This window comes from Necator americanus, chromosome I (assembly GCF_031761385.1).
Source record: "Necator americanus strain Aroian chromosome I, whole genome shotgun sequence".
Lineage (NCBI taxonomy): Eukaryota > Metazoa > Nematoda > Chromadorea > Rhabditida > Ancylostomatidae > Necator > Necator americanus.
In genome coordinates, this window is record NC_087371.1 from 15,796,870 (window position 1) to 15,818,168 (window position 21,299).

At 41.4% G+C, this 21,299-nt stretch overlaps 3 protein-coding genes across 5 annotated transcripts in view; 2 read left to right on the plus strand and 1 right to left on the minus strand.

The window, feature by feature from the left end:
- RB195_005691 (uncharacterized protein) overlaps positions 1 to 6,215 on the plus strand; it is a gene marked incomplete at both ends in the record, with an annotated part of 40,272 nt that extends 34,057 nt beyond the window's left edge. For all 3 annotated transcript variants that reach the window (XM_064178351.1, XM_064178350.1, XM_064178349.1), the window contains 3 exons: positions 454 to 564; positions 5,890 to 6,081; positions 6,138 to 6,215. In XM_064178351.1, the coding sequence (XP_064035406.1) occupies positions 454 to 564; positions 5,890 to 6,081; positions 6,138 to 6,215 (381 nt within the window). The remainder of the gene's footprint in view (positions 1 to 453; positions 565 to 5,889; positions 6,082 to 6,137) is intronic.
- A 2,339-nt stretch (positions 6,216 to 8,554) lies between these two features.
- On the plus strand, positions 8,555 to 8,815 carry RB195_005693 (uncharacterized protein; the record flags this gene model as incomplete). The annotated part of the gene is made up of 1 exon (XM_064178354.1): positions 8,555 to 8,815. One exon carries the CDS (start codon positions 8,555 to 8,557, stop codon positions 8,813 to 8,815), a length of 261 nt encoding a protein of 86 aa, XP_064035411.1.
- Positions 8,816 to 14,565: 5,750 nt separating this feature from the next.
- RB195_005694 (uncharacterized protein) lies at positions 14,566 to 16,787 on the minus strand (the record flags this gene model as incomplete). The annotated part of the gene is made up of 5 exons (XM_064178359.1): positions 14,566 to 14,629; positions 14,692 to 14,797; positions 14,864 to 14,998; positions 15,069 to 15,180; positions 16,647 to 16,787. The coding sequence occupies 5 exons, from the start codon at positions 16,785 to 16,787 to the stop codon at positions 14,566 to 14,568; spliced, it is 558 nt and encodes a 185-aa protein (XP_064035412.1).
- Positions 16,788 to 21,299: the final 4,512 nt, after the last annotated feature.

Below are 21,299 nucleotides of genomic sequence, written 5' to 3' on the forward strand. Positions count from 1 at the left end.
GCGAGTATTACTAAAAAAAAAGTTGACTAATGGTTCAAACGAACATGCAGAAGGGGAATATTGCTATTTGTGCTAAGAGACAATATTTGAAGTTGCTGACTTGACTATTCCAACAATCCTATTGTCGGATGCGTAGCTTCCAGGATACCCCTGTCATGAACCAGAACATCACAGGCGATAAGCACAAGTAAACAGGATTTTGAGAGCAAATTGTCACAAAAGAAGCAACTTTTGACGTGACTTTTTGTTGCAGTTCTGCTTTACTTGGCTGTAAGAGTAAAAGTACTCATGATTGACAAAGTGTTGCATTTATGTCAATAAGACTATGTGTACGCATATTTAACTAAAGAGGTCATCAAAACAAAGGAACTTCTTCTACTGTTCTGGCAGTTCCCGAAAGAGTTTACTATTTAGTTTGCCATTCCGCCACTACCGTGCTCTGCATAATTGCAGGACGTCAAATCGACGAACGTCGCCCACCTACAGCAAGAGTTCCTGGCATGTTGCCGACAATTTCGCACATACGGTTCAACCTTCTTCATCAGTGAGGTCTACATGTCACAGGTTGGTTCAGGCATCCAACGCTTATACCTTGCGTCGTCACTACCGTATCCAGTAACTGACCGCAAAAGAATACATCGCAACATGGACATTATCCACAGAGTGAAAATCGCTATTTCCTGATGATACGTTGGGTGAGGTTGCACTATGCCATTTCGCCAGAAAATTCTTCTTCTGCACATAAACGCGATGAATAGAGAATCAGACGATTTGCTGATATTTAGTACTGTCTCTTTTTCTGTGCACCGACTTTTAGTTTGGAGAATGAGACGAGGTACGCGTGCGTGTGCGTGTTAGAATTTAACGACTTAATGCAGATAAGGGCCGAATTCTACAGTCACATCCAGTTAGGGCAGTGATGCAGAAGGTTTACACATGTTCCGTTGTGTCAGTTTGACTGCGCTCCAACTTTTCTGCCAAGAAGTTCAAATGACACTATAATCATGATTTTTTTGTATGCTTTTGAATGCATGAAAATGCATTGACACAAAATCTTAAAGGCGTCACCCCACGAATCTGAGGTGGTACGGATTTCAGGTGGAGTATTCGTATACGGGATAGTAGATTATGGAGAGGAGGGTGATTCCGTCCATTTCTTCCTAATTGCCGTAAAGAAACGGCCCGGAAGATGCGGAGCTGCATAGGGCTGGCGCGCTCCAGTCGAACTCCTTGTGGAAAATAGCGGAATGGAAATCCGGAATGCCCGAAGCCGTATCTTCCGGGCCGTTTTTTACGGCAGTTAGGAAGGAATGGACGGAATCACCTCCCTCTCCATAATCTACTATCCCGTACACGAATACTCCACCTGAAATCCCCACCACCTCAGATTCGTGGGGTGATGCCTTCAAGTCGCTAAGAAATAACGATAACAGCAACAGGTAGAAAAACTAATGAATTTCACCTCCCGGCTCAATTAATTTGTAGATACAGGACATTTAATTGTACTTTGTTTTTCTCTTCTGCAGTCTAGTATTCGTTCTTTTAGAAAGGTGTGTAACAAGATCACGAATATATCACCAGTAATATAGCTACTACTATATTTACGTAGTACAATGATGTAGACTGACTCTACTTCTACAAGTGGTAAAAATTTTTTACGACTTAATTATATAATATAAAGTGTCTCACTATATTACTATTATTATTATTATTATGGATATTTTGTACCTGTTACAACGTATTACTTTTACATTATTACAATAAGTCCGGCATTAATTGGAATTGTTCTCGAAAATCTTTCAGAAATCAGAAAGACCATACGTGTTGTGCAAAGATGGAAAAAATGCGCGAGATTTGAATCCATCATTTTTAGCGAACCAATGATGAATTGGCCGCCGGGGATGCATTACGCTTCAGGAACTTTTCCGCTTTTTTCGTGATGAATAGCGCAGACTTAAGGACGAGTTCTACGGTTTTTATAGCCATGATCGACCTCCTCGTTTAATATATGAACCACATAGAGTAGTCTAAATTGCATACGACGGAACGGGAACCATAAGTTCCAGGGTGTTTCGAGGATCTGATAAGCATCAATGAGCGACCAAAGCTTTTAGAGTGTAGGGCACCGCTGTTCCGACCATTCGCATGATTATGACCGACTCGTCGAATGGGTAGGGATTGGTTGTTTTCATCGCATAAAAATGGAGACTGAAAGTGGCTCGCAGCTGGACCAGGAAATTTCTTACTGGCTAGGAAGCATCTTGTATGGTCCTCAAACTGCAGTTATTTTGGGGGTTCTTAATTTTAACGTCCAGGAACTATTCTATACATGGTAGTAAATTCCTTACGAACAAGAAAAAGGCTTTCACGGAAATTTATTATTTCAGAATTTATTGCTCTTATGGAGCGGTCATGAAAATGACAATGATACTTAGAGTGCTGTAGAATTTACCTTTGTGTCGTGACAAGAGACAAGGAGCCACATAGGTAGATTAGCAAGAAATGCATCAGGCATTTACATTGGACAGAATATAATACTTTGGAGAAGGCAAAGCCTTAGATGGGTCGCGGTTTTGTCCCTCCCCTTCTGTCAAAACAGCGACCATAACAAGAATGGCAAGCAGAGAGCAGGAAACGAAGAAAAATGGAGACATCCTTATTATCATGAACTTCATATTCGAGAGCAACTGAAAAAACCGCTTCAAAAGCAATTTTGGGATGACTGCAAAGAAGCGGAAAAAGTCAAATAATAACCAGAGATGTTGAGAAAAATAGTGTATAGTATTCGGTTAAAGGACAGGAACAGATATTGTGTTCGTACTATTATTTTGGGGGAAAATTTAACATATGAATACTCAAAAATATCCATTCACTCCACTACATACACTCGAATTCCAGTCATTCAGAAATCTTTTCTCAGTACTGGATTAGAGCGCAATTATCGGAACATTGTGTACATATTTGAGTAAATATTCGAGAACGCTAATTTATTCGATCGTTCAAATAATCGGATGCTGGTAGTGTTCGAACGTTTGTGATTAAAAGTTCCAAATACAGATCAATACAAATAGAGATCGATTATTCATTAGTTCAGCCTTTTTCAAAGGTTTGGATTTCAATATCCGAGTTTTTGAATCTGTTTGTGCACAGTCTGACTTAAGAATTGCTTGAAGTTAAAGAAAGGAAGTGAGAAAGAGAGTAGCAAGAGAAAAACAGTAAGAGAGTTTAAAAGAGTAGAGTAAGAAAAGAAAACTACCGAGAGGTCTGTGTCGAAATGCACAGTCTGTGAAAGAGAAGACGGGGAACTATTCTCGCTTCACGTAATACGAGCGTAGATGCAGAACGGGCATTACTTAAGTCATTCGGCGAACGAACTGCACTTGTGCACTTCCACTGTGATGGTAAAGTGACACCACAACGAAAATGAAAAAAAAAGAAAATGAACGATGTCACACAAACACACATATACACACGGCTCGTTCGTATACTTATCACCGCATGTTGTGGCGTCGACGTAAAACTGAGTGTACAGAAGGTAGTTGCACTTTTTATGTCCGTTAATGATCGGACTGCATATGTGTGCGGTCGTTACGACATGCACATGATCACATAGTGGAAATCCCATTACGTCAAGGTTTCGCGGTTGCTGGTGAATAGGGGTCGCATGTTGACACAACTTCTGGTGGTTAACGATGATTGTGGACAAAAGCAGAAAGGAACAGAGGTTAGGCGATCGGGTTGTGCTGAAATGACCCGTGAGTTGCAATGAAAAAATACGGTCCGCACATTCAAAGTCATTGATTTTTGATTTGGAGTCTGTGGTCATTATTATGGGGAAGAACGTAATTGCAAAGCCAAAGTGAGTGCAGTCAGCCGGCAGATCCTGTCAAGTGGCCGCCAGCCATTAACGGACCCTAAGCCTCGTGGGGCATTGAAGAAGTAGTGTACTTATCGCATATGCAGTTAATTAACTCTTTTCCATTGTTACATTTGAATTTGGATTTGAAGGGTTTTTTGACAAATTCACTATGCTTACCGTTTTGGAAACAACCCTTAGACCCCATACGTTTCTCAGCTTTTAATGAATGCTTGCTATCTTGCAAAAAATCGTCCGGAATGTAGATAGAGAAGTTTCAATCTCATCCTTCGATGAAGTTTCTTGGTTTCCGGTCATGGAAGAGATTCAAAAATATGCGACGGCCTCCGAACACAACGTGAATATTTTAGATTGAGAAATCCCTTATACATAACACAAACAACCCAGTTTTAATTACAAACCAAGCAAAATCACTGGCTTTTAGCGAGTTTTCTGATGTTTTAACGAAGATTCCTACAGCTGTTACAAGGATGTCTGCTCAGAAGTATGAAGCTTAGAAGCGTTGTTGACGACTTGTGTGCGTTTATGCGAAGTTGCAACTTTTGAAAACGCTTTAAATCACAAAGACGACTTTTCCTGTAACAGTTTATATGGTTTACGAATGGGGAATGAATGTTTTAACCAGGTTAAGATGTTTCACCTTTTCTACAAGAGATTTAAAGAGTTAATAATTGAAAGTTTTCATACGAGTTGTCTCCCTCACTCTACATACTGAAGAAATATTATTATTATTATTGTTATTATTATTATTATTATTTTTAAATCTACAATTAGTTCGGCATTTTCTGAAAATTGTGCAGTTATATGAGACATTTTACATGCTTTGATGTTTTTAGCGATTTATTTTTGTTGAAACTCAACGAAAATCTTACAGTAAAGAAAGGCAACATTTTTTTCTTTTTCACTTGAACTTCTCTCCAGCTTTTTTCCTCTCAAACAGCAAGAACTACTCTCCGTCCCTCACATATACATGAGTGTGCAGACAAAAAAGGAGAACATGTGAAAAGAAGAATAATATAAAAATCAAGTAAAGAAAGCAGTATTTATAGCTTTAATGTGAGATGATGCTTGTGTGGGCCCTGGGATAACATTGGATGGATATGCGATGATAGGCGGTCATAATGACCCCATAATTGACGGCTAGTGGTTTCACGCCACCTGTTCATAGTTTAGCGGACCCGATTAAATGGTCACTGTCACGAAGGCGGAGGTCATCTTGAGGTGGTAATCATCGTGGGAGCAGAATCGAACTGTTTTGTTTGTTTTTATTGGTGCAACTCAAATCTGTTGAAGTAAATTTGAATGCGTGCGCTTATCTGACAAAATGACAAAATTGTTATCATTATCGTCTGACAGAATTTCACTGTCACTTTAGGAACATAACACACAAATGATATGGCGCATAAGATCTTTTCACAACTTTCGATTTCTGCTTTCCGGTCTTTGTTGACCTGTTTGTCCCTTCCTTGGAAAGAGTAATTTCCGGAAGGACGTTGCTGAGTGTGCTAAACACTTGACACGGCCAGAGCTTCTTATGCGTTGCACCACTGCCAAGTAATCATACGCACTATGTTGTCTTCTTTGAAGAAACATGTTTGTCCGGCTTAACTTGAACGTCAACTGTTCAAAGTGCCCATTTACGCTTTTGTATATCAACATTTTCCAGGAAATAAATGAGCAAATCAACTGAGTTGGATCCGAATTCGTATTTCTGAGAAAGAACTATTCTTTACAACAAATTGGCTCAGAAGTTGGCTGCATTCAAAACAGAATCGATGTTCTCTAAGAAAATTGTAGAACTTCAAATCACTTAGGCAATTTTCATTTCTTATTACCCTCACACGTTGACACCAATTTTGACTAAAAACTGGATTTCCTTCTATTTTTTTCCTAGATCGCCTTAGAAAAAAAAGCATGTTTTTGACCATTGTTATTTGTATTCTGCTGCTTACAACATCGTCTACAAAATCTGAAGTGTTCTACTATGAAGTTTTATGGACTCCGTATTTTAGCCCCACACTTCCCATCTGCGAGCTCATTGCGGTGTAAACGACTACGGATTGCATTTGATTAGCTCAGTGTCGATGGTGCTGGTAGCATCGTACGATCTTCGGGAGTTAAAATGGTCCTACGATAATGGAAAACCGTTTCTGGAAGTTTACGCAAGGGCCCATAGACACCAGATGACGATACGGACTCCACAAGTTTGTAGAACGTGCAACAAAATGGTGATATAACAAGAACCGTTCCGAATTTTTAGGCTGCATACATCTACATGCTTTTGAGCAAGCTCTGTGGACAGAGACTGGGCAAAACATCAACTAATGAACTCCGCTAGGAAAAACTCGTCCGTCTCGTTCATGGTCACTATATCTAGCAGAGATTATTTTACCAATTTTCCGTAATAGTACAAAAGAGTTAGAGATATGGGTTTTTTTCTATATGTTACAGGTGTTCAAACTTTCTGTACACGTCGATTTTTGTCCAATGGATCTGCAAATCTCTAATAAAATCAGATTTAAATGAATGTTTGAGTAACTATTTATGTCACTCAGTCTCCTTTGTCGCATGACCAATCAAGACCTCAGCTAAATCTTTTGTTTTGTGTGTCTTCCATTCCTGTCACTTTTTTAGTCGTTCCATACACTATCATATTTTGTGCTGGTAGTAGATTATCCTTCTTGCACTTAGGATTCCTGACCCTCATCCCCTACTTCTGAAATGCGGTGGAAGTTTCAAAAACTTGTGAGCAATTACTCAGTTCTCTACTCATTCAAGGGCTGGTACTTTTTTTTTTCTTTTTTCTTTCGTATACATCACACAACCAAAAGGAAGACAAGAAGCAGAAAGGCGGACCCCGGACAAACGCTAGGAAGACGAAGAAGAAGATTCATCACAGCAAATTCCCATATAAAAAGATCAAACGACGCACATGCTGCCATTATCTTTCCTTACATGATTGTGTCGGTTCTTCTTTTTCATGCAATTAACTACATCGGTGCTCATTGAAACATTTCTAAAACCTGAAATTACCTAGAAAACTCTACCGCTCTCGCAACGTAAACAATACGAAATAACACTTCTATTATGTTAAAAAAAAGGCAGAATTTACAAGAAAACAATTTCGTCACCACAGGGGGTGAAACGAAATTCCAGAAAGCGGGAGCCGGATCCAACAGAGTCACGAAGATGAGCTAGCGCCACAAAAAAAAATGAAATGGAAAGAAAGAAATGTAAAATGGAGCGGAATGAGTCCCAAGACGTCGAAGTGGTGCGCCGATGTCAGGAAACGGTAGAATGAGGGGTGAGGGGGTCCAACTGGCTCAGATAGGTGCGCAGTAACTGCGCAATAACTCCAAGTGAATTTGTTAAGAAGAAAAAGAGACGCTGTAGACCGTTTTCTGGTGATTGGTGCCCTGTGGCGCAGAAGTATGGCGCAATATCAAAAGTTCATGTGATTTTGGCAAAGAGTAAATGAGACATTGCGAACCGTTTCATAGCCGTGATAACTGCATGTGTTGCGTTTCAGCCCTATGTACTCCTGCGCATATCTATTTCATTGCACGTTTGCTTCAGGTTGCTAGAGTCCTTTCTTCTGGGAACGCGAAAAGGCATATAAATGACTTCTTAAGTAACAGCCAACATGGTCGTTAACGTGATCTGATGTAGAACGTTATCTTTTTCAGTAAGGTGAAAAGGTTTTTGTGTATTTCATCTTAGCACATCTGTCTATGCCAATTGTTGGAGAAAAGCAGGAGAAAACCCTTATTCCTAGTAATGTTTTCAAATCGTAGCAGTTTCGAAGGAATATATGTGTAAAATCAAGTTTGAATATACTCCAAGTGTAGTACTGACGCGTTTAAGAAGAAAACTGAAAACTTTCATCAACGTCTAAATTTGTGTGAAAAAAGAACGAAGAAATTACTAGGAAAATTCCGAATTTAATTCTGCAAAAGATGCCAGCACTTTCAATTTTTACTGACCAGTGGAGGGGAGCAAAGGGGCACCACAAGAGATCTGATTCCGGGTTTAGGCGGACGTCCAGACTGGCAATATAACATTTTGTAATGTTATATTTATTACATCCAAGGATCTCCTCCACTGAATGGATCACAGCTGGTTAGTCATGGGGCTACGTGTCTCGTCACCTGATGGCGGATAGGAAACCAATCGCGTACCAAAAGCGACCTTGAGGCAGCCCTGAGACGCAGATGGATTCCGGGAATAGACTCTCTGTTTCTGCTGTCTGAGGACTGACCGGTATTCGGGATACAAGGATGTCACAAGTCAGTCACATTTTTTGTATCTCGTACGTCAGTCGGGCCAAAAGCCTGGTACGGGTATCGCCAGGAAGAACGGGGGTTGCAAGAGTCATCTAGGCTTCCAAGCGGAAAACGAGTAGGATGCGACCAGTATTTATAACTCATGCACGCCTGCATCGAAGCCGCTGGCCATCGAAGATCTGATGATGCAAGCCAGGAAGATTAAGTGAGGCGTCATCTGACTGACCGTGACGAGACGACCTCTCAACGCTGTATGTGAAACCGGAGAAGAACTATTCTCAAGAACATGCAACAGTAGAGGTGCTAATAGAGTTGACATCTTCGTCAACACGAATAGAGCAATGAAAATTGACTCTTATGAAAACTTTGACACGAATTGGATGCGGATGAGAAGATGTGGTCTAACGCAGCATTGAGAATTTCCGTCGCTCACGTTCCAACACCAAGCTATGAAGAAGAGGAAGAAGAAGAAGCTTTCTATACAAACCTGGAGAAGTTCTACAGAGAAGACGACACCCTCTATAAGGTCACACTGTTCGTGATTTTAACGCTAAGATTGACCTTAAAAGAACGCCTGAGGGACTTCACATCGGACCCACGGCCTCCAATGGAACAAACAAGGAAAGATGCTTTCCTAGCTTATCATGACGACTAAGACCACCCACGAGGACTTGCAGTTTCAGAAACACTCCTTTCTACACTAGACGTGAGAGCTACCCAGTGGAGGTAACCATACTGAAATTGACTACATCATCGTCAGTAAAATGTTTTGCCTGATGGATGTTGCTGTTATTTTATACGGGGTCGGACCATTCAATCCTTCGGGGAAGATTTTTGCTTACCCGAAGGGAAGAGGAAGCTGCAAACTTCAAAGAGCGAATTCCCAGAACTATCATTAAATGGGATCTTTTCGCTGAGCTAGCCAGCTCTTATGAAGCAATGGACAGCATCGACGAGGAATACGGTTGGCTCGTTGAACACCTTCATGACTGAGTAAGAAAGGCTCGGAGTTCTAAAACCACCAAAAGGCACCTGGATACTCTAGAGCTGATACGTCAGCTTGGAGCTGCACGAGCCACAGACAACCAAAAACTCACGTCAGAGCTCGCAAAGCTTTGCAGAGAGGCGATCGCAGCAAGGAAATTCCTCGGTAATTCTTGAGGTCTGTGATGGGTAACTTCTTGTGGAGGAGAATTATGATAGAGTGTCTCCACGAGTCAAATATTCTTTCGTCTATAGATAATCGGATACACGGATAATCTCTGTCATTTCACGAATCGCAGACGGAAGAAAATTTTAGAATTTCTGCGCTAATCCCGTCGTCTCCACCACATTTTCCATTTTTCATCTTTTGGATACAGACTAGAACCTCCGACTCGGTCGATGGCTTCTCGTTAACCGCATATGTCGGCCAATGAACGTGCTTGAGTAGAGGAGCTGACGGCTCTTGCCGGTTCAGCAAGATCTTGAAGTGTGCTTGGAAAATTGGAAGGGTGTTTCAGCCTTGCCGCTATACTGCTTTAATAAAGCATAGGCTTTCCGCGGGCTCTTGTCCTCCCACGCCTTTTCAAACTCCTTCGCTATCGACGTCCACTCGTTATCGCGGCATTGTTGTAGTTGATGACGCAACTTCCTTCTAAGACGCTTTTCCTGTGCTGCGCCAATCGCCAGTGCTGCGAGCGACACATACAGTATTGTACATGGATATTGTCTCCGCAGATGCAAAGGCAAACTTCTTCTGCATTTAAACCGGGAGCGTTTCCCTTGCAGCGTCCTGTATACACTTTGTGAAGGAATCCGCATCGCTAAGCTTCTTCCTAGTCCGCACTCCAACATGAATTTACACACGTTGAGTGAAATTCGTGCCGCATTCTTCGTCTTTCAGACCTGCCATGCTGATTTTCTGTTGAGGAGGTACTCCTCGGTTTTTCTTGTGGAATCTCTTGTATGTTAAGGCTGAGAAGAACTGGACGGTGATGTGCTTCATCGACAACCGTTGCACCAAAGCTGTGAGCTGATGTGATACTCTTATTACAATCCCATATCCGAACCGCTCGTTTCCTCTTCACGTGCTCGCGGCTCAGGTCGTTGTTCATGTTTATTCAAGCCAAATGAACACAGCAGTTGCATTTGGATATGCTCGTTCCATAATCTAGTTTAGTAATGATAAATATGGTCGTGTACTGAACATCTTGGCAAAAAGGGGCAGGGTAGTCGAAAGTACGAACTTTTTCCACTTATTAAGGAAGAGAAACATGATGTTTGACTGTTAATTGATTTCGTTATTTAGCTTAGATGTCTTATTACGAAAATCACTTCACACTGCACCGATCAAATGGATCTTCGAGATAGATCGAGGACGTAGTTGTACTGCACAATGAAATAAAAATGTTCTTCTGGAAATCTATGCAATTTGATGGTAGAGTTATGGAGCAGCGTAAAGAAGCCTGAGCAACAAGCTTGATATCTGAACTTCGTCCGCCCAATATTCGTTGGCGGCTTCTTTTTTTGAATATCCGAATGTGTACCTGTCCATTTGAACCCAGGAAAAGTAGACCACAAGAAAACGTCACTGTGAAATGCAGAGTTGATGAAACCATTGTTAGGAAGGTGATTTTCGTGGGTTCAGTGGCGATGTACTTGAATAGTGCCGCGTAGGCCTTTTGACTGCCGATTTCGCTGCTAAACCCCTGGGCTGACATCGACCTATCGAATCCGTCCAGAAAGACATCGATCTGACACCACCACTGAACAGCGCACTTTCGGCGCACTTCGACGATCCAAACAACAACTACTCTCCAGAAAAACGCGCTCTACACACGCGAAAAGAAGTGAAAGAGGCATTTCGCTCTTCATCCTCTATCGGAACGCTTCTGGACTATCTTGCAACAACGGTACCTGACAGCCTTAAGTGAGAAACATAAGAAAACACGACTCACAGACAAGAGACGACAACACCGAAATTAGCCAGTACTACTAAGTGTGAATGGCGCATGGCATAAGTAGTCCAGGCATAAGTAGTCAGATCCGTTCTTCGTGAACATCGTCTTTCACAAATTCAGCTTCAGACTAATGCATCCACATGTCTCGTCGAAGACAGCCAACATTCGTTCCGCTTGGCTCATCCTAGATTTTATGAGAACGATGTCATCATTAAGGTGCAGATGATGTAGCTGCTGACCGTTAACCTTTACTCCCATGTCGTCTCTTTTCAGCTTTTCGTTCTAGAGAGTGGCCGTGAATATTTTAGGTGAGATTGTATAACCCTGTCGGACCCCTCTCTTCTCGTCGATAACGACATTCTCGTAGAATTGTGAAGTCACTATGTAACTCTCTAAGTGAATACTTATATGTAATGAGTATGTACGCCTTGGCTGCCTAAGGCTTCCATGACCGCATCCGTCTTGAATCGGAGGCCTTCTTTGAGTCGATGAAGGGAGCGGCATCGTACTGTTGCGATCTCGATGAGTATCGAAAGAGTGTGAATGTGGTCATTTCTGTTGAATTTTTTTCGAATCCCTGCTCACTCACATGGCTGGCCTTTATCTAATACCTTCTAAAGCCTGCTGTTAAAGACCAACCTTGGAAAGGGTTCGTAGATGGTGGATAGTAAGTAGATTGTGCCATGGTTGCCGATTTAATTTGGATTTCCCTTCTTATAGAACAACACGGTCTTCCATTGTTTACGAGCCTTGCATTCCGATAGGTAACGTGTGAAGAGTCTCGCCAGAGCGTTGAAAAGAAGAAGATATTTTTTCTTCTTTCTCTTCTTTCTTCAACTATTTATTCTTTTTTTCTCCAGATATTTAGGTCTCGTGTCTCTGGTCTGGACCGACACGGAGGTATGTCGTACTCACCAAGGGAGGATCTTGGGAATGACCTGTCCTTCTTCCCTCAAATGGTGACGAGGCAAGCGGGCATGGTTGAAGAGATCAGGGTAGAGGTCGTTTTCTCCATCCCTCTTCTCAGAGCAATGGTTGTTCCATTTCCGTTCCAGCGAGGTGTCATCTTCGTCTTGCGATTTACGAAGTTCCGACGGGCATAGCCGATGGTTCTTTTCAACCAGCTTCACCCAACACCTCTGCTCCTCTCTCTTTAAAGTCTTCTTTTATCGCATGTCTGCAAAGTCTTGCGAGTTCGGACATGTTTCTGGTTGACTGCTGGTCGTGATGCTCCACGCTGATATATTAGATCGACACTTTCAAGAAACAAGAGCCTCTTAGTCGTTTTTGGTTCCTTCCTTTTCCTCTTTTTTTTAATTTTTTTTTTTTTTTTTTTTTGGGGTTTTTAAAAACCCCCCCCTTTTTTTCCCTTTTTTTGAAATTTCCCCAAAAACCGGCTAGTGTAGCGAAGGACCCAGTTATTTCCCAGACACTTCTGGGACTTCGGTTTCTGAACATCGTGGCTTTCCCTTCCTTCCGTGAGAAGGGGAACCTTCCTAGGAGAAGGCAATGGTCCGGCCACGACAAACAAATTACTCCAGGCACTATTCCCTCATGTCCTTCCGGTGCGAGGCAGAATTGACGGTCATAAACCGCGATCAGTTGAAGCATTATGGCGGCTCAGGTTGAGGATCGAGCGGGTGATAGAGCTGCTATATAAAATGACAGCTCTCAATAAAAAACTTTTAAAGAAGATATTCTTAAATCTTAAATGACAGCATTTTTTGCTATCTTTCCACACTTGGCTTAAATGAACGACTTTTGCATAGAACATTTTTTGTCTGGATTTGAACAGTATACCCTGAAGTCAGGGGTGGTAGAAGTACACAAAGACGTGAACAAGTTCAATTCTCATTAGTAATCTTGAAAAGATATTTGAAGTATCTACGGATGGTGCTGTTAAAACAGCTGCAGTCTTCGATGCTTGTGCGAGTGTGCAAGTACTTCTCTCGTTCGTTTGCGTTGCAGTCGTTCGACAGCGAAGGAGTAGCTCGCATTCTGTCACGTAATTAGTTAATAGTCCGGGGAAGGGAACGGTATCCAGGACTAATTCTCGCGGCTTTTCCCCGAAAGGATTATTAGGAGGATTGGTGCGTGATCACGCTCATGGTCATGAACTACCCTATCTATTCGTGAGGAGATTCCAACGATGTCAGTATCGTGATATGCTACCTTGCTTTGGGTTGCGCCATTGGAAGCGTAGCCAATGACAGTAGAACCACAAACAAAGCTCTTTGGTTCATGAACACTACACTTGCGAGATTACAGGACGCCTAATGATCGAATCAGCAAATATTACATGATAAAAACTATGCTTGTCATATATCGGCTTTTTTATTCATAGTCCTTTCGACAGCATGAATCCCTTACCAAGCCCTGGTTTGTAGTCTAACGACTTCCCAAATGTTGTCACGATTTTTTCCTGATGTCAATTTAATGATAGAGCTTCTTTCAGTGAAACCTGATTGCATTGCAAGCGTCTTTTATGCCATCCTCGAATCATTATTTTTTTCCATTTTTCTCCTTCTCATCCTGGATAGTCCTATTTCAAAACAATTAAAATGTCCTGTAATAGCTGCGGAGCGAAAACCAGTACCATTATTACGACAAGATTGGGGTTAAACGTAGCGTATTTGTTTTCATTACTTTGACAAAGATGTCGGAACCCAAAGACACTGTAATCCATCTTCGTTCAGCTTCAGACATATGCTAAAAATTCGTCTTGGCAATGAAAATGTTTCTTCTTCGTTTACTAGGTACACAAACTTTTGAAGATGCAGCAAATAAGCTCGCATAGAAAAGAAAAAACGCGCGGCGGAGGTGGGCGTCACTATCGCGCAGTACACCGTGTTTTTCAGTCAATCAATCGTTGCCCAATTTCCCAGAAAATATCGAGTCGCTCGACTTTACTTCTTGAAAGTTTATTTTTCCTATATGGGTAATGTACACTTTGTCTCGGAGCTTTCCAGAAGTTTTGCCCATTTTTAGGATAGATGAACAAACTTACTGAGGTTACCAATTGATCGTGGATCACCTGAGGCTTTGCAGACTTGGAAGGCATTCAAAATTCCCCTGCTGATATTATAGAACTTTTCACAGACGGGCTGTACTAAGAAAACTGACTCGGTTCATTTTTCCAACAGCTGAAGTTCCTTTTATTTCAGTTGTAACCGTTAAAACCACATCTCTAGGCAGCATCCATCATATTAGAAAAAATCGCTCATATTCTCTCTTGCGCCACTAAAAATGACGGTTGTTTGCCTACTTTGCTAGCGTATTTGTGACCATTCACTTCAAGACGTTTTCCAATTTTGCTCAGGATAAAAATGAGGTTGAGCTCTTCACTGTATTTTAAATTCTTTGCCAATTACATTTTGCTATGGCATTGTGAGAGATTTATTGAATATCTTAGATGTCTTCTGATACGTTTGCTGTTTGCATTTTTCTTGGTTTCTTCAATGAATTAAGAACTACAGCAGTGCGCTAAATGCTTCGACTGCACGCATTTGTAGCCGTTCGGACAAAATCTAAAACAAATGACTCATAAAAAGTTACTAGCGCAAAGTCTGTGCAACTGCTATCAACGTACTCGTGGGAACAACTCCTGCCAATTCGCGGCTCCGATCCCCACCAGACAGTTCGCATCGAAAGGCTGCCGGACTTACATTTGGGATTTCTCTCTTGTTTCCATAATTCTGAGATAAAATCCTTTATCTTCGTTCCCTTTTCCATTTAAAAAATTTAGATTCATCATTTCTAACCTTCATTTTTGTCGTCGCAACACATACCACCACCCATTGGTCCCACTTCGCAAGTGCTTCCCGTCGGGCAGTTCTTGTCGAACGCCGAGCAAGAGCCGGTAGGTTTCATATTTCCACCACATCTTCCCTTATCAGCTGCAATGGGTGTTCTCCAAGTACGCAACAAAAAAAAATGAATCAATCAATCTGTAGGACTATTATATACCTGGGATACAAGCTGTACGACATGTGTCCTTTGTATAAAAGGTGTTCCGTCCACCACCACATCCTTCATAAAGATATTCAAAACATTCGTCTAGCTCCTTATCATAGTACCACTGAAATTCTCGTTCTCTAACAACTGCTGACAGCTGCTATGAGCTAAAATGGTTTTCCTATAACCTCCACTGAGGTTATAGGTTGGTGAATATGTTGTTTTGTTGTTTTTGCACTCTTGACAGCTACCGCTTAAATATGGCATTCATTTCGCATTAGACATGCTAATGTTATACATTGTTTCTATGTGTATTTTCAGCTTCACGTTCTCTTGATATTGACATGTCGCTTCCGTTCACTTCAGCTCTGCCGCAACGCATGATGAAAAGAGATGAAAAGAGGTGCTGAGAAAAGACCAAATTCAAGCCGTTTTCTTGTGTGAGCGCGAGTTGGGTCATAGTGCAAGCGAGCTAGGCGACCATATCAGCCACCTACGGAACTGCTGACCAAAGAATAGTGCAGCGATGGTACAAGAAGTTCCTAGTGGAGGGGTTAGTCTTGAAGTGAGGACTGAGAGTGGCCGCAGTGGCCGGGCATAAGAAGTTGACCGACCACTTGGAGCGTCAGAAAACAGACCATGTCATACCTACAGGAGAAGTTGGCGAAGAACTCAAAGTTGATCAATCTACAGTTGCTCGACATTTGAAGCAAATAAATAACGTGAACATATTCCAACAAACGGGTGTTCCACGACTCCATGAGCCAAGAAATCATCGCCTCTAAATGTTGTCTTCTGTACTTCTGCACAGCACTAACAAACCACTTCTCGAGCGGACTGCTACATGTAACGCAAAATGGTTAAAGGCAATCGATGACAACAAGCTCAACACGCAAAAATATTATGAAATTCCTAAACGCTTCCCAGATCCAAAGCTACGTCAGAAAAACGAAATGGCAACAACTACAGTAGGCACAAAAGTGCAGGAACGGTACAGTCCTTTTCTACGACAGCGCCTAACCATACTTCTCACAATCAACACTTCAAAAAAAAAGAATGGAGTTATGAGGTGTTACCTCATCTTCTATGGTTATCTGAATTATTTCCAACCGACCACTGTTTGAAGCATTTGTCCAAGAGTTTGTAGACTTCAGCGCGGACTTTTGAAGCCAAATTGAAGGTCTTTTTCTACAGACGAAGCCTATGATGGCTGTCCTTATTCATTATCGAATTAATTGGGTAGGTTTGACTATTGAGTTACCCTAAGATCTAAGGTCTAAGGCTTGGAATAAGTCAAAAAGAAGGCATTCACGACTTTATCCAAACAAGGGTAGTAACTAAGTTTTACTGACACTTGAGGCACTCGTAAGAACCGCCTCTGGTTCACCAGCATTCTATCCTCACACCCTTTCTCGTTCTCTTTTTTCCGTCTCACAATCATATTAAATCAGTTTTTTATTGCTTGCACATCTGCCAAACAGGTGGAATCACTAGGAGGAGCTACTCCAGAAATATGTTTGGTGGGCTGAAGAACTGTTTTTTTTTCTGAAATCACCACACTAAACCAACAAAAATCAACAGAATTCCTACTCTCATAGCTTTATTGGGATTGTTGCAGTTCGAATCGCCACGATCCATTGGTGCATCGCATGATTGGTTCGAATCGTCCGGAATTCTCGGCTGTTGTTGAGAAAGGCAGACCAGGGCTAGGATGAAAAGGAGGGAGAACATCTGCAATTTGAAATTGAATTGCCGTAATGTGTGAGAGTGAGAGAACGCTAGAAGGAATGCGAATACAATAGTTACTCGTTGTATAAATCAAGATATTGCATACATTTCTTAGGTAAATTGTGATTTGATGGAGAATTTTGTCCTCTCTTACTCTTTTTTTCAGCACAATATTTCTTTATAATGCCAATAAGATAGTCTGCTGAAGCAAGAGGACGAATTCTTGCCTCAAGACATATAAAAGCATAACTGTTAGTGCTTGTAATTAGCGTACGCCATATGCCAATCCTTACATTGGCTAAGGATTAATATAAATGAAATCGACGATTGTTACGGAATTGAAAATATTCGAAGTTATGAGCAGGGCGAAGTGTTGCTGTAAGGGAGTTATGTATTGTATTCGGTTGGTGCAAAAATAATGCGCATTTTCAAACATTCACTTCGAAACGCTATAACTCGCCTCAAAATCAACTTTATCAATCGAAATTAGAACTACTACAGTCCACGCATTTTCGCCAACGAGGCACAAGTTTGCTTATTCCCGCTGCCTAGAAGTCCGAGCTCTTGGAGTCTACGAACTTCCGGAAGTCGTTTTCTACATCATCTTATTTATGGAATTATCCTACTTCTTAGCCACCTGTCCAAATATTGGTAGTCGGTTGGCGAAAGGTCTGCCGAATATGGTGGGTGGGGGGAGTCTCTAGCCTAAGTCGTTAAACTTGAGTAGCGTAACCTTTGACTTGTTTGTTGTTTGGTCAGCCATTGTCATGTAGGACAATCGGGCCTTTTCTATTCACTAACGCCGGGTGGAGAAGTTGGAGCTTCATGTGTATTTCGTCCAGTGCTTTGAAGCACTTCTCTGCGGAGGAGGTCTCGCCAAGTTTCATGAAGCTGTTGTTGATTGCACCTTTAGCACACCTCTACACAGTCACACTCGTCTTTTTCGGGTGCATTTTCGGCTTCGGGAAGTGCTTAAGAGCTTTATCTTCGTCCATCTATTGAACAGGACGCTTCCTGTTGTCGTAAAGGATCCATTTCTCATCGCACCTTACACTACGATAGGGAAATGGATTGTTTTTGTTGCGTAACAGAAGCTTTGATCAGATCTCAAAACGGCGGTATTTTTTTGGACTCCTTCAGTTCATGCGGCACCCACCTGTTCAACTCTTTCACCTTTCCATCTTTGTTCCAAATGTCGGATGACTGTTAAATAGTCAACGATTAGTTCTTAGGCAACCTTTTGTGTTGTCTTAAACTGATTGTCTTCGATGACTACCTTCAGCAGGTGGTAGTTAACTTCAGAAGTGCGACGCGACACGACCTTCCTTATTTTTGGAGCTCACATCGCCACAATGGAACCTTTGGAACCAACGCTGGACGGTGGATTCGATGGTGCTTCCCTCACTCCAGCGGCAGACAGCGTTGATATTCCGAGCAGTCTCCGCAGCAGACCTGCCCAGCTTGAACTCGTAGAAGAAGATTTGGTGGAAATCCTGCCTGGACATATTACCTTTTATGTCTTGGTACTGACCAAATACTGATTCTCGTTCAAAATCACTTCAGTACTCATACCCACAACGGATTGCGCTACAAAACGCTATACTGCTTCTAATATTAAACCGGAAAAAATTGCTTTGAAGATAAAGTGAAGAAAAAAGTGCATTATTTTTGCACCAACCTTATAACTATAATCGCTATACAGCATTCATATAGTAGTTGTGAATACAAAATTAATCGTGTAACGACGTGTACATGGTATGAATTGGATGACAATAGAAATAAGATGATGACAAGATTTTTTCAAAATCTGCATTTATTTCTCTAAGCTGCGCTATTGAAATCCATATCAGTCATAGCGGAACCAAAGAAAAACAATCTTTTTAACTGGTCAGTTCTATACTTGAGACTATGGAACGACATATGAACGAACCAGCAAACATGGACGGAGACGTCCATCATGTATTCTTGCGGGGGAGCATCTAGGTGGGCTCGCAAAATTTGATTGTTCCAGCCTATACGATAGCACGCAGAACACTATAGGCATCTCGGATAACTCCCAAAAGCCCAAAAATGAACAGAATTGATGAGTGCATCACAAACGAACTAGCCAAATATCAAAATTTGGGCGTTGCCAGATCTGACAAATGAGGTAACCACAAGCCGATGTGCTGTTCGTTTAGTTTACCTCTCGTTTAGACGCTTTATCTAGGGTGATGAGGCGCTCGAGAGGATAAATCCAATCTTGCTTACAGCTCACTCAAATCAGTAAAAAAGCTACGAGTTCAACGTGCCAATGTTCAAAAACAGTCGAACACGAGCAATAACTTCAAAATATGTTTTCAAACTGTTGCGGTATCGAAAGATTACATATGCAAAATTAGGTTTGAATATCCTCTGAATGTAGAATATTCAGACACTTATAGCACAATGATTTCAAGAAAACCATTCATCAATGCGCATGTTTCTTGAAAAAAGAGTGAAATAAGCTTCGTTTGAAAAAAAAAAGTATTTTAAATCTTTGACAAATATTTACTGCGAGTGCTATTGCTTTAAATTTCTATTCATAATTAAAAGAAAGCAAAGCCAGCTTCATCCAGAAGTTCATACTCCTTTCTTTATATTGTCACTAAAACAGTACCTTTGAAGAAGACAGCAAACTACACAATTAAAGATATTGGGATCTCACCACAGGATAAAACTAATGGATAACACGGGATATGTCGCGAATACGGATTGTGATTAAGTTCAATTCTCATTGATAGTCCAGAAAAAACACAGGAATCATCCACAGGTAGTGGATAGAGAGTGGCAATCCACGAAGAGACTGCGATTTTCCACATTGGGGAGCTGCTGCCTATTTGAGTTACATTAGTTGGGCAGCAGACCTTCGACGACATGTATTCCCCTACTCGGAACGAGGAGCGGAACCATTAAAAAAACTGTTGAAGAGTACCACACTTGAGACTGAGAGACGGCTGAAGAACGAATCAGCAAGTGTTACATAATCTATAAAAACAGCTGTTCGTCATGAATCGATTTCTTTATTTCTCTATCTTTCGCCGCCGTGCCTACGCAAACAATCGAAAGCTGCCCTCTGGTCAAATTTATCATTTCATTTCATGGCACTCGAACCAAATATCACGATGGAATCGTGGATCTTAAGGTAGCTATAATCACCGATCGCCGCGATTTGATGTACTTTCGATCGCAGCAGTTGTTACGAATCCAGTGTTGGCATCACGTGTGGCCCATCCAGATCGATTCTCGATGTTTGATGCAAAGTCATACAGAAATTTGAGTGGAACCACTAGTCGTGGATGATTCAGCCCATTACAGATTCTCTACAGCAGACGGCTCAAAGTACTTATGTCTACAATTTTGTACTTTAAAAAATGATTCGTTCGAGAAAAACTTCAGTTTGACAGTACGTTTGTCAGATTAGCAGAGTTCCATTGGAAAGAGTTTTTCTGTAGGTTTTTGTAATTTTATTTTGTTTTTTGTTTGCCGACGAGTTGTCACCTAATTTTTCTGCTTTGGAGGGTGAAAGATCCTCTTAATCCTTCAACCCAAAAAAAGCTAGACGCTTTTCCCAGATTCTGAAAGCTGTCAGTTAATGCAGTTAATCAACGCTTTTACAGATTAAAAAAATTAAGTAGGTATCTCATTCCTTTCTTCTTTCTTCACTTTTTCGATAGATTTTTGCCAAAACAAAATTTACCGTGTCCAAACCCGTGTGGCGGGTGTAGTGTAGCGGTTAGAGGTTCCGCTTCCTGCACGATCGATCAGAGGTTCGAATCCGTCCTAATGCTCACCAAGTCCTTCATCCCTCCGGGGTAGACTTGTCTGGGAGGATAAAAACACTGACTTGGCACATCGGCTAGCCACCGCAAGTCATTGTATAGGCCAGTTACACGTTCGTAAACCTCAAACGATTCTGAATTGAAGTAAATGTGGGGGCGCATCTCAAGCGGATTGATTAACGCCAGAAACTTTATCCTTAACCTTACCGTGTCCAAATGCTCTTCGCTAACACTCTTTTCATGAAGGAGCGCAAATTTTCGTTTTCTGGGTGCTTCTCGCGCAAAACGAACATATAACAAAACAGGAATAGGTTGTACGAATAGGAACTGTACATTAAAGCGAAAAAGAGGGATTGGACCGGAGAGAGAAGAAATAAGCATAACCCTGCCATTGAGTTACGAAGATTAAAAAAAACGGCTATTAATTGTCGTGAGATCGAAACTGATATTATTCCAATCTGTATTATCCTATTTAAGAACGTAAAGCTTACTACGTTGTCCGGGTTTTATGAGTTAACAACAGTATTGTTTTTCCAATCGGTAAGCGTGCTCATTCAGTCCTCAAATAAAATATAAACACAGACTAAATCCAAGTTAATTTCGAATGTATTTCGCCTGAGCTCAGGAGGGCTCGAAAATGCGCGCGCACATTGTATGTAGAGTAAGAACGTGTATTGTGAAGCTTTTTATTCTCATCATATGCACAACGAATTAT